Source organism: Pristiophorus japonicus, chromosome 5, assembly GCF_044704955.1.
Source record: "Pristiophorus japonicus isolate sPriJap1 chromosome 5, sPriJap1.hap1, whole genome shotgun sequence".
NCBI lineage: Eukaryota > Metazoa > Chordata > Chondrichthyes > Pristiophoridae > Pristiophorus > Pristiophorus japonicus.
In genome coordinates, this window is record NC_091981.1 from 62,610,746 (window position 1) to 62,624,292 (window position 13,547).

The 13,547-nt window shown below is 45.6% G+C and overlaps 1 protein-coding gene across 1 annotated transcript in view; it reads right to left on the reverse strand.

Moving 5' to 3' along the window:
• dtnbp1a (dystrobrevin binding protein 1a) overlaps nucleotides 1-13,547 on the reverse strand; it is a 378,832-nt gene that overhangs the window by 176,813 nt on the left and 188,472 nt on the right. The window contains exon 7 of the mRNA XM_070880679.1: nucleotides 1,524-1,546. Coding sequence (XP_070736780.1) covers nucleotides 1,524-1,546 — 23 coding nt within the window. The remainder of the gene's footprint in view (nucleotides 1-1,523; nucleotides 1,547-13,547) is intronic.

Sequence of the window (13,547 nt, forward strand, 5' to 3'; positions counted from 1 at the left end):
TCCTTCTGAAAAAAATCATAATGTGTTTTAAATTGTCTACTTCCCTCGCTCCAAAAACTCAAATATACTCAGTGCCAATTTCCTTAAGTTAATGTAGGGTTTTTCTGATCGGTACTTAAGGCCACTGTGCACCGCCGCCCTGGAAAAAATAGTTGTTGGTAAAAATCGGTTAAAGGGCTGAAAACGGCGCGGAAACCATTTTTCAATCAGACCTGTGCCAAAAAAACTTGCGTACCAAAAAACGGCGCTAAAAGTCACTTCCGACGTACAAACTTTGAGAAAAATTGCAAAATCACGATTGCTCAAAAAAAAAAATCGCGGACGCCAAAAAAACGGTGCCCAAGAGTGGCGAAAATAGAGCCCATAAAGACTTAAAGCAACGTTTTCACAACGTAACTATACGCAATTCCGAAATTGACCTTTCACTTAAGAATGCAGCATTTAGTTGCTCAGCTATTGCAGAAACTACATTTTTAAAAACTATGCTGGCTGCATTGTTCATGTTATGACATTATAACAATTACTTTCTAAAGTGTAATTCATATTGCACTTTTGGAATGCCATTAAATCTGAACTGCAAAACTTGTTTTCGATAAGTGGCAACTCTCAGTTCCAATGAAACACGATAGTGCTCCAAGAAACTGCATTTGTACTCAATTGATCTCTGTTCAGAGTTCATACAGCATAAGCAGGTACATTTAAACTCACTATCCATTTACCTTCTAGTTTCAATAATTTTACTCAAACAGTGATCTAACAAAAGTTTACAAACCTTACAACGGTGTCACCCATGCAACACTATACATACACATATAATATATACATCTCTATAACCATCTGTATACACATATACACTATAGAATAAAAATTACCTCAGGGCAATGAAACATCTATTTAGTATTTCAAAGCTGTCTTCCTGATTTAAAACTGCACAATGATGTGTATCATTCCATGTAAAAAATGCACTTGAATAAAACAAAAATGTTTCAGCAAAAAAAAACCTGACAAATAAAAACTTTGAAAAGGTTTTAAACTAAACCTAACCTACAGCTGATTAGTCACTCACCACCATGGAGCTCAAGTTTTATTTTAAGCCACACTCCAAGTTAAGGTGAAGTTATTGTTCTCTCTTGTGGAGAGACCAAGACAGAAGGTTCCTATTCTGTATACCTCAATGAAAAAAGGGTGGAAGACAACTAGTCCTCCATACCTCTCAATAGCCAATTCCAGTAGAGAAAGTACTTGAAAATGAAGTTCCCATTTACAGTTGCTCAGACCTTTTCCAAGGTGACAAGCCATTCTTCCAAAGCCCAAATGAAAAATGTGCAATTTCCCCAACATGATTGTTCAACTGTTCTCTTCAAAAACATGCAAGTGAGCAACTTGCTAAATTGTAATTTGGGTTAAACAGTTGCCTTCTGGCAGTAAAATTACATTTATTTTGACGTTCGAAGCAATCTGTGGATATAGGTTTCTTGGCCATCGTGACAGGCTACAAAAGATCATATATAGAAAAAGCCTACCTTTCAAAGCTTCAATTTTTTTCCTATCAAGAAAATAAAATGTAAATGTTAATCTCTGCATGTGTCATTTAGAACTATTGCAATGTACAAGTCAATTACTGAAAAATCAAAGTAAAATGTTGTTTTAACTACTTTACTAACTACAAAACATTTTTAGTTTCCATATATTATTAAAAACTCAACTATAAAGTCAGCTTGTTGAATTTATGAAGGAACTGAAATTACATTCGCTACTTTTAATGGCAATACATTGAACATAACCAAATTAATGTTTCAGATAAACAAAGTTTTTCTTCTCATTTAGCAATGAACTATACAAAAAGTAGCAGCTAACCATATAATTTTGACAATCCATAAACCTACGTGACCTCAACCGTTTGTCTGTTCGAACAAGTGATCAGCTGCTAAATAACGACATTTCTCAGTTTGATGTATTCTTATATTCCATGATACCCGTGTTAGCACCACTGAGTTCATCACCACTCCTCCTGGGACATTGGAACTGATTCTGGGGGAGGTGGGACCAGTACAAATCGGATGGTCTGCAACTGGGCAGGACCGGAACCAATGTCCTAGGGGGAGTGTTTGCTAGCACTGTTGGGGAGGGTTAAACTAATATGGCAGGGGGATGGGAATCTATGCAGGGAGACAGAGGGAAGTAAAATGGAGGCAGAAGCAAAAGATAGAAAGAAGAAAAGTAAAAGTGGAGGGCAGAGAAACCCAAGGCAAAAATCAAAAAGGTCCAAATTACAGCAAAACTCAAAAGGCAAAGTGTGTTAAAAAGACAAGCCTGAAGGCTCTGTGCCTCAATGTGAGGAGTATTCGTAATAAGATGGACGAATTAACTGCACAGGCAGCAATTAATGAATGTGATATAATTGGTATCACGGAGACATGGCTTCAGGGTGACCAAGGCTTGGAACTCAAAATTCAGGGGTATTCAGCATTCAGGAAGGATAGACAGGAACGAAAAGGAGGTGGGGTAGCATTGCTGGTTAAAGAGGAAATTAACGCAATAGTAAGGAAGGACATTAGCTTGGATCATGTGGAATCTGTATGGGTGGAGCTGCGGAATACCAAGGGGCACAAAACGCTGGTGGGAGTTGTGTTCATACCACCAAACAGAAGTAGTGAGGTTGGGGACACCATCAAACAAGAAATTAGGAGGCGTGCAATAAAGGTACAGCAATTATCATGGGCGACTTTAATCTACTAATTTAATATAGATTGGGCTAACCAAACTAGTGGCAATACAGTGGAGGAGGATTTCCTGGAGTGTATTAGGGATGGTTTTCTAGACTAATATGTCGAGGAACCAACTAGAGGGCTGGCCATCCTCGACTGGATGATGTGTAATGAGAAAGGACTAATTAGCAATCTTGTTGTGCGAGGCCCCTTGGGGAAGAGTGACCATAATATGGTAGAATTTTTTATTAAGATGGAGAGTGACGCAGTCAATTCAGAGACTAGGGTCCTGAACTTAAAGAAAGGTAACTTTGATGGTATGAGACGTGAATTGGCTAGAATAGACTGGCGAATGATACTTAAAAGGTTGACGGTGGATAGGTAATGGCAACCACTTAAGGATCACATGGATGAGCTTCAACAATTGTAAATCCCTCTTTGGAGTAAAAATAAAACGGAGAAGGTGGCTCAACCGTGGTTAACAAGGGAAATTAAGGATAGTGTTAAATCCAAGGAAGAGGCATATAAATTGTCCAGAAAAAGCAGCAAACATGCGGACAGGGAAAAATTTAGAATTCAGCAGAAGAGGACAAAGGGGTTAATTAAGAGGGGGAAAAAAATTATGAGAGGAAGCTTGCCGGAAACATAAAACCTGACTGCAAAAGCTTCTATAGATATGTGAAGAGAAAAAGATTAGTGAAGCCAAATGTAGGTCCCTTGCAGTCAGATTCAGGTGAATTTATAATGGGAACAAAGAAATGGCAGACCAGTTGAACAAATACTTTGGTTCTGTCTTCACGAAGGAAGACACAAATAACCTTCCGAAAATACTAGGGGACCGAGGGTCTAGTGAGAAGGAGGAACTGAAGGAAATCCTTATTAGGCGGGAAATTGTGTTAGGGAAATTGATGGGATTGAAAGCTGATAAATCCCCGAGGCCTGATAGTCTGCATCCCAGGGTACTTAAGGAAGTGGCCCTAGAAATAGTGGATGCATTGGTGATCATTTTCCAATAGTCTATCGACTCTGGATCAGTTCCTATGGATTGGAGGGTAGCTAATGTAACACCACTTTTTAAAAAAAAAAATATGAGAGAAAACAGGTAAAAACAGAAAACAGTTAGCCTGACATCAGTAGCGGGGAAAATGTTGGAATCAATTATTAAAGTTGAAATAGCAGCGCATTTGGAAAGCAGTGACAGGATCGGTCCAAGTCAGCTTAGATTTATGAAAGGGAAATCATGCTTGACAAATCTGGAATTTTTTGAGGATGTAACTAGTAGAGTGGACAACGGCGAACCGGTGGATGTGGTGTATTTGGACTTTCAAAAGGCTTTTGACAAGGTCCCACACAAGAGATTGGTGTGCAATAATAAAGCACATGGTATTGGGGGTAATGTACTGACGTGGATAGAGAATTGGTTGGCAGACAGGAAGCAGAGAGTCAGGATAAACGGGTCCTTTTCAGAATGGCAGGCAGTGACTATTGGAGTGCCGCAGGGCTCAGTGCTGGGACCCCAGCTATTTACAATATACATTAATGATTTAGACGAAGGAATTGAATGTAATATCTCCAAGTTCGCAGATAACAATAAACAGGGTGGCAGTGTGAGGAGGACGCTAAGAGGCTGTAGGGTGACTTGGACAGGTTAGGTGAGTGGGCAAATGCATGGCAGATGCAGTATAATGTCGATAAATGTGAGGTTATCCACTTTGGGGGCAAAAACACGAAGGCAGAATAATATGTGAATGGCAGCAGATTAGGAAAAGGGGAGGTGCAACGAGACCTGGGTGTCATGGTACATCAATTATTGAAAGTTGGCATGCAGGTACAGCAGGCGGTGAAGAAGGCAAATGGTATGTTGGCCTTCATAGCTAGGGGATTTGAGTATAGGAGCAGGGAGGTCTTACTGTAGTTGTACAGGGCCTTGGTGAGGCCTCACCTGGAATATTGTGTTCAGTTTTGGTCTCCTAATCTGACGAAGGATGCTCTTGCTATTGAGGGAGTGCAGCGAAGGTTCACCAGACTGATTCCCGGGATGGCTGGACTGACATACGAGGAGAGACTGTATCGACTTGGGCCTGCATTCACTGGAGTTCAGAAGGATGAGAGGGGATCTCATAGAAACATATAAAATTCTGACAGGACTGGACAGGTTAGATGCAGAAAGAATGTTCCCGATGTTGGGGAAGTCCAGAACCAGGGGACACATACTAAGGATAAGGGTTCAGCCATTTAGGACTGAGATGAGGAGAAACTTCTTCACTCAGAGTTGTTAACCTGTGGAATTCCCTACCGCAGAGAGTTGTTGATGCCAGTTCATTGGATATATTCAAGAGGGAGTTAGATATGGCCCTTACGGCTAAAGGGATCAAGGGGTATGGAGAGAAAGCAGGAAAGGGGTACTCAGGTGAAGGATCAGCCATGATCTTATTGAATGGTGGTGCAAGCTCGAAGGGCCGAATGGCCTACTCCTGCACCTATTTTCTATGTTTCTATCATCATAAACAGTCCCGCAGAGTCGAGGATGACTTGCTCCCACTCTAAAAATGAGTTCTCAGGTGACTGAGGAGTCCACCTACAGTCTCTGTCACAGGTGGGGCAGACGGTGGTTGAAGGAAAGGGTGGTCGGGAAGCCTGAGTTGACGCACACTATTTTTCCACTGTCTACGCTTGGTTTCTGCTTGTTCTTGGCGATAGGACTCGAGGTACTCAGCGCCCTCCCGGATGCTCTTCCACTTTGGGCGGTCTTGGGCCAAGGCTTCCCAGGAGTTGGTGGGGATGTTGTTCCGAACATGGATTGGGTCTGTAGTGGATCTATTGGTCAGGATCACGGCTTGCATGTCATCGTGGAGCAGACGGAGGATGGTGACAAATTTTTTGAGGGCAGCCGAAACAGAGGAGGACGCTCCATAGTCCCTCACGTTTAACAGTGTCAAAGGCCTTTGTGAGGTCAAAGAAGGCTATGTACAAAGGTTGGTGCTGTTCCCTGTATTTCTCTTGTAGTGTCGCGCGGTGAAGATTCATGTCCGTTGTACCCTTCAGTGGATGGAATCAGCATTATGACTCTGGGAGGAGCTCTTCAGTCACAGGGAGAAGATGACTGAGGAGGATTCTTGCAATGATTTTCCCAGTGGCCAACAGCAGGGAGATTCCTCTGTCGTTACCACAATCGGACTTGTTCCCTTTTTTGAAGATGATCACGATTACGACGTCCCCGAGATCTCCTGGCATGCTCTCTTCCTTCCAGATAAATGAGGTCATGTATTCATGCCAAAAGTGCTTCTCCGCCATGCTTTAGTGCTTCAGCGGGATGGCATCTGCTCCTGTTGCTTTTTTATTCTTCAGCTGCCAGATGGCCTTTTCTACCTCGTGCCGGGCTGGGGTTGTGCTGATATGGTGGCGGGTAGCATGCTGCAGGATGGAGTCGAGGACACTCGCGTCAAAGACAGTCTCGGTTAAGGAGATCTTCTCAATGCTCCTTCCAATGGGCACTGATTGCGCCTCTGTCCTTGAGTACCTCACCGATCTTGGTCAGCAGAGGGGTAGGGCCTTGGGTCATAGGTGGTCTTGACTGCACGTCATGGTTGTCGGCTAACTGCTGGATCTCCTGTCCTTTCTCCACCCACCATCTGTTTTTTAGGTCGCGGGTTTTTTGTTGGACCTTGACCTTCAGCCGCCCGTAGAGCTGCTTTCTTGCTCTTGTGGTTAAGTAGCTCCTGGATCTCATCGAACCAGTCTTTGTGTTTCCTGGTCGAGCATCTCTTCGCAGGTGTTGATTATGGAGGCCTTGAGGGCAGACCAGGTGCTGTAGGCACTCTGCTTCTCTAGGTTATCGAGGGTCGCCAGATTGGCAGACGCTGGTTGAACAGGGCTTTAACAGGGTCTTTGAGTGCCTCTGCATTGATTTTCCTGCGGCATTGTTTGTATTGTCATCGCTGTTTTGGGGCTATATTGATGTTAATGACTGAGCGGATTAGGCGGTGGTTCGTCCAGCAGTCATTGGCTCCTGTCATGGCGCGGGTGATGCGCACGTCCTTGCAGTCCCTCGCTCGGACGATGACGTAGTCAAGCACATTCCAGTGCTTGGAGCAAGGGTGCTGCCATGATGTCTTGTACTTGTCCTTCTTTCGAAACAAGGTGTTGGTAATGACAAGGCCATGTTCTAGGCATTTCGTCAGGAGCAGGGTAGCATTGGAGTTGGTCTTCCCTACCCACTCTCTGCAAACAACTCCCCAGAGGTCTATGCCCTTTCCGACTATGGCATTGAAATCGCCAAGAAGGATCAGCCTGTCGCCCCCGTTGGGACTCGGGACAGGGATTGTTCGAGGCTGGAGTAGAATTCCTCTTTGGTCTCATCTGTAGAGTCCAGTGTTGGGGCGTACACGTTGATGACCATAGCGTACTGATTCCGGGCTAGGGTGAGTCGAAGAGACATGAGACGATCGCTTATCCCGCAAGGGGAGTCTTTGAGATGGCCCACCAGCTCATTCTTGATGGCGCAGCCCACTCTGCGGAGATGCGCTCTTATTCTGATTTTCCTTTCCAGAAGGTGGTGTAACCTTCGCCTTGCTCTTTGAGCTGGCCGTCCCCTGCGCGCCGGGTCTCGCTTAGGGCAGCGATGTCAACGTCGATGCGTCTGAGCTCCCGGGCAACAATAGCAGAGTGGCGTTCCAGTCTGTTGCTGTTAGGGTTGTCCATGAGGGTCGTGACATTCCAGATCCCGAACTTCATTTTGAAGGGTGGAAGATGCCTATGCGCGAGTTCTTTTAATGTGAGGTGGCCGTTGCACACCAGCTACCACGCGGGCTTAGCAGAGCGAGGTCTTGGCCCAGTGGCAAGGGGGTCCAAGACGACTGGAGACCAGGCTCTACTGATGGGCCTAACTGCCTACGGTGGGGTGTGAGCCGTAAGCTCGGCGCTGAGCAGTGCCTTTCGAAGAGATGGTGAGAGATCTGAGGTGTGGAGAGTGGGGATGAGAGATTTGAGACAATGTTTCCCTCTCCCAGGTATTAGCTCCTGGCTGAGGGCAGGAGCTTTGGGATGGCCAGAGATCCAATTTGTAGGAGGATGAGGAGGTCAGAGAGGCTGCCGCCATTACACGCACCACGTGCTTGACAGGGGCTCTGCAGTTGAGTGGGACCAGCAACGCTCACAGATGGAGCTAAGGAGCAGGCATGGTTGAGTGGTGAACTCAGGTAGCTGCCCTTGCAGCACGGATTTTAGGGGTAAGAAATGCACACACAATTAGAGCCAGGGGAAGCTTTAACAGTGGGGGAGGGAAGAGATTGGGGGAGAAAGAGTGAAGGATGGCAATGGATGGCCAGGGGTAAATTTGTTCAGGGAGAGCTCCCTAGGGAGTTGCCATCCCAGAGGCCATCTTGGATGTCAAGATCTGGGTTCACCAAGCACAAGTCTCATGCAGCCAGCCAAATGTAAAATTGGCAAGACTCGCTAATACTGGCCGTCAGGAAGGTGCAGCAGCAGTGCAATAAAAAAAGACAGTAAAAAACAAATGTGTTTCACATAGCTGGGTAATTCAGTTAAAAGTAAATGCTAATTTTCAAATTAGTAGCCCCAACAACAATTTTTGGGGGGAGTTGGGAGAAAGAGAAAAAGTTTCATGATAAGTAGTGCTGCTGTGTAAAATGAATGAACACTGAATAATTGTCCCTTATGCTAACATTCACCAAGAACAATTTTGTTGGAAGATAGAGATTTCTTTCTGAAATAAGAACTTGGAACATGTATCTTCACAATTTCAAATTTCTGAAATAATATTTTTGTTCCGACCAAAAACCACAATGTGAATATTTCTAATTTATTTCTCTATTTTCTGAACTCTCAGTCCCATCCCTGACTCGTGTTGAATGTGTTTGTTTCAGAATGGTACCCATGTGGCTTCTGAACATCTTCCTTACTGGGTCCCGTCAGTCCGAGACTGATACAGTCCCAGCAGGTAAGAGCCAGACTCCACAAATCTGACAATCAATGTAACACAGCTTCAGAAATGGTAAAAATATTTATCTCCCTCTCTTCCCTTCTCCCCCAATGTTCCCCGCACCCCCCCCCCCCCAAATAACTGTATTCAATCTATGTATATGATGTTGTGGAATTCAATTCAAACTTCCTAGACTACCACCAACAACTTGCATTAATATATTGAGACAATGAAACAGAGATATTAGGACAGGAACGAGGTAGGTTTTAAGCAGCGTCTTAGAGGAGAGAGAGAGATAGAGGCCCGAGAAGTTTAGGGAGGGAATTCCAGAGTTTAGGGCCATGGCACAGCTGCCAATGGTGCGGCAATGAAAATCAGGGATGCACAAGAGGCCAGAATTGGAGGAATGCAGAGATCTCAAGACTGTAGAGCTGGAGGAGGTTACTGTAATGACTCAAGAGTCTTGTTACTGTAAACTGCCTCAGGTGCAAACCTGATATATCTTTATTCGAGCCCAAAGTACACACATGACATAGTACTCGCGCTTATATTCCAGTGACCGCACGTACAGCCCGATGACCTTCGACAGTGGCGCCCCCTGGTGTCTGGTGACCCCAAGCAGCAATACATAACAACATCCCCCTTTCAAGATCTTAATATCAGTCTCTTTACAAATTAAGACGGTCTGGGACTTCCTGCTCACGAGTTGATCATCTCAGTTCAACTTTAGTTCTAGGCGAGCATTCTGAGTCAGTTGTGACTGAAGGCTGAGTAACCGATATGATGGGAGTGTTAATGACCACATCAGAGACTGAAGGTCCAGGTTCAGTAATGACAGCAAAGTCCTCTGATGAATGAACATTGGTTGGTTGTTCACTGACTGCATCTTCTGCAAACGGTTCCAGTTCATCCGTGTGCCGCAATTTTACATGATCAACATGTTTCCTGCATGTTTGTCCATTCTTGAGCACGACAATAAACACTCGGTTCCCCTCCTTGGCTGTAACAGTACCAGCGATCCACCTTGGACCTTGACCATAGTTCAGAACATAAACCGGATCGTTGAGATGTCACGTGACACATCATCATAGGCAGTCCCTCGGAAACGAGGAAGACTTGCTTCCACTCCCAAAGTGAGTTATTTGATGGCTGAACAGTCCGATACGAGAGCCACAGACCCTATTACAGGTGGGACAGATATTCGTCGAGGGAAGGAGTGGGTGTGGCCGGTTTGCCGTGTGCTCCTTCTGCTGCTTGCGCTTGACCTCTTCACGCTCTTTGGGTTGAGACTCGAAGAGCTCAACGCCCTCCCGGATGCACTTTCTCCACCTCGGGTGGTCTTCGGCCAGGGTCTCCCAGGTGTCAGTGGTGATGTCGCATTTTACCAGGGAGGTTTTGAGGGTGTCCTTATAATGTTTCCGCTGCCCACCTTTGGCTCGTTTACCACGAAGGAGCTCCGCAGAAAGCATTTGGCATGCGAACTATGTGGCCTGCCCAACGAAGCTGATCGAGTATGGTCAGTGCTTCAATACTGGGGATGTTAGCCTGGACGAGGACGTTGATGCGCCTATCCTCCAAGGGGATTTTCAGGATCTTGCGGAGACATCGTTGGTGATATATCTCCAGCAACTTCAGGTGCCTCCTTTACATTGTCCATGCCTCAGATCCATACAGGAGGGCGGGTATTACTACAGCCCTGTAAGACCATGAGCTTGGTGGTAGATTTGAGGGCCTGGTCTTCAAACACTTTTTTCCTCAGGCGGCCAAAGGCTGCACTGGCGCACTGAAAGCAATGTTGAATCTCCACATCAATGTCTACTCTTGTTGATAAGAGGCTCCAGAGATATGAGAAATGGTCCACGTTGTCGAGGGCCGTGCCGTGAATCTTGATGATTGGAGGTCAGTGCTGTGCGGCGGGGACAGGCTGGTGGAGGACCTTTGTCTTACGGATGTTAAGCGTAAGGCCCATGCTTTCATATGCCTCAGTGAATACATTGACTATATCCTGGAGTTCAGCCTCAGAATGCGCGCAGGTGCCAGTGTTTGGAGCGAGGGTGTTGCCACGATGCCTTGTATTTGTCCCTCTGGTGGAATAGGGTGTTAAGTTCATGTTCTAGACATTGTCAGGAGTAGGGTACCACGGGAGTTGGCTTTCCCTACCCCCTCTCTGCCAATCACGCCTGCCCAGATGGCTGTGTCTTTGCCGACCCTTGCATTAAGTCACCAAGGAGGATCAATTTGTCGCCCTTGAGGAGGCGGGGCAAGGATGTCGCGAGGTTGGAATAAAACCCCTCTTTAGCCTCATTCGTTGATTCGAGTGTAGGGGCATATGCACTGATGACTGTGGCGCATTGGTTCTGGGATAGGGTAAGACAAAGAGTCATGAGGCGCTCGTTTACCCCACAGGGGGAGTCTTTGAGGCGGTCAACCAGCTCATTCTTGACGGCAAAGCCGACTCCATGAAGGTGGTGTTCTGCCTCTGGCTTCCCTTTCCAGAAGGTGGTGTAACCTCCACCACGTTCCTTCAACTGGCCTTCCCCTGCCCGCCGGGTCTCGCTTAGGGCGGCGATGTCAATGTCAAAACGTCTGAGTTCCCGGGCAACTATGGTGGTGCAGCGTTCCGGCCTGTTGCTGTTGGAATTGTCCATGAGGGTCCTGACGTTCTAGGTCCCGAACTTCATACTGACGAAGTGGAAGATGCCTGTGCGGGAGTTCTTTTAACTTGGAGCGGCCGCTGCACACCGGCAACCACACGGGCTTAACTGAGCAAGGTCTTGGTCCAGTGGCTAGGGGGTCCAAGACAACTGGAGACCAGGCACAGCTCTATAAGCCTAATTGCCTACGGCAAAGTGTTGGCCGCAAGCTCGATGCCGAATAGCGCCATTGATGGTAGATGGCCCGAGGCTTGGTTGGGGGGCAGGCATTCGGAAAGTCATTTCCAAAGTTATTTTAAAAGTTAAAAGTTGATGAAAATTCCCAATTTGTTAAAATGTTTCTAAGAGTTGTTAAATGTGACACAGCAGCACGATCATGATGCCATTGCTGACTTTGACGTCTGTTTTCAACACGATCATTCAAATCAGGAAGAGAAGAAAGCTTGGTCTTGAGATTTCTCTTCATCAGTAGTTCAGCAGGGGAAACCCCAGTAAGCGTATGAGGTCTTGTCCTGTAACTGAGCAATATATATGACAAACGAGTCTGCAGTGAACGCTGAGTTACACGTTTCATACTTTGCTTGATCGTCTGAACAGCACACTCTGCTTGACCATTAGAAGCAGGTTTGAATGGAGCTGACCTCATGTCTAATACCATTGAGTTTCATGAACTCCTGAAACTCAAGACTTGTGAAGCAAGATCCGTTATCGCTCACAACAATGTCAGGTAAGCCATGAGTAGCAAACATGACACGAAGGCTCTCAATAGTAGCTGTAGACATACTGGATGACATAATAATACACTCTATCCACTTTGAATATGCATCCACCACAACAAAAAACATCTTTTCCAGGAAAGGGCCCGCAAAATCGATGTGGATCCTCGACCATGATTTAGATGGCCATGACCAAAGACTCAGCGGAGATTCCGCTGGTACTTTACTTAACTGCATGCAAGTATTACACTGGTGCACACGTGATTCCTGGTCAGAGTCAATTCCAGACCACCATACACGAGACCTAGCAATGGTTTTCATCATGACAATACCGGGATGAGTGCTATGTAGTTCACGTACAAATTTTTCTCTACCTTTCTTAGGCATAACAACACGATTACCCCACAGTAAACAATCTGACTGAATGGACAGCTCATCTTCGCGACGGTTGTAAGGTTTGGTCTCATCACACATCTCCATAGATATTGCAGACCAATCACCACTGAGGACACAACGTTTCACAACTGATAAAATAGGGTCATGGCTGTTCCAGATCCTAACTTGTTGAGCAGTGACAGGAGTTCCTTCACTCTCAAAAGCATCCATTACTACCAGTAGATCTGCAGGTTGAGGCGTCTTCATATCAGGTGTAGGCAAAGGCAGACGACTCAGTGCATCGGCACAATTCTCAGTACCAGGTCTATGACGAATAACATAAACATAGGCAGACAATGTCAACGCCCACCTCTGGATAGGGGGTGATGCATTAGTATTAATACCTTTGTTTTCCAAAAACAATGAAATGAGTGGCTTGTGATCCGTTTCGAGTTCAAAATGAAGACCAAACAGGTACTGATGCATCTTTTTTACCCCATACACACAGGCCAAAGCTTCTTTTTCTACCATGCAGTAGTTCTTTCCGCTTTTAACAAACTTCTCGAAGCATACACAACAGGTTGAACCTTACCCGACTCATTTGCTTGTTGGAGTACACAGCCAACCCCATATGATGAAGCATCACAGGCCAATACAAGACACTTACACGATCATAATGAACAAGCAATTTGTTTGAACAGAGCAGATTCTTAGTTTTCTCAAAGGCTCTATCTTGAGATACACCCCAGACCCAGTTGTCACCTTTCCTGAGTAGCATGTGCAGTTGCTCTAATAAAGTGTAAAGTGCTCAATCTGGGTAAGAAATTACCAAAGTAGTTGAGTAGCCCAAGGAATGAATGCAGCTCCATCACATTCTGAGGCCTGGGTGCATTTTTGATGGCCTTGGTTTTCCAATCAGTAGGCCTGATGTCATCAGCAGCAATCTTCCTCCCCAGGAATTCAACTTCAGGTGCCATGAAGACACACTTCGAACATTTCAGCCTGAGTCCCACTTTGTCCAGATGATGTAGGACTTCTTCAAGATTGTTCAGATGTTCAGCAGTGTTGCGACCTGTGACCAGAATGTCATTTTGAAACATGACAGTTCAAGGAACAGTCTTCAGTAGACTCTACATATTCCTCTGAAATATGG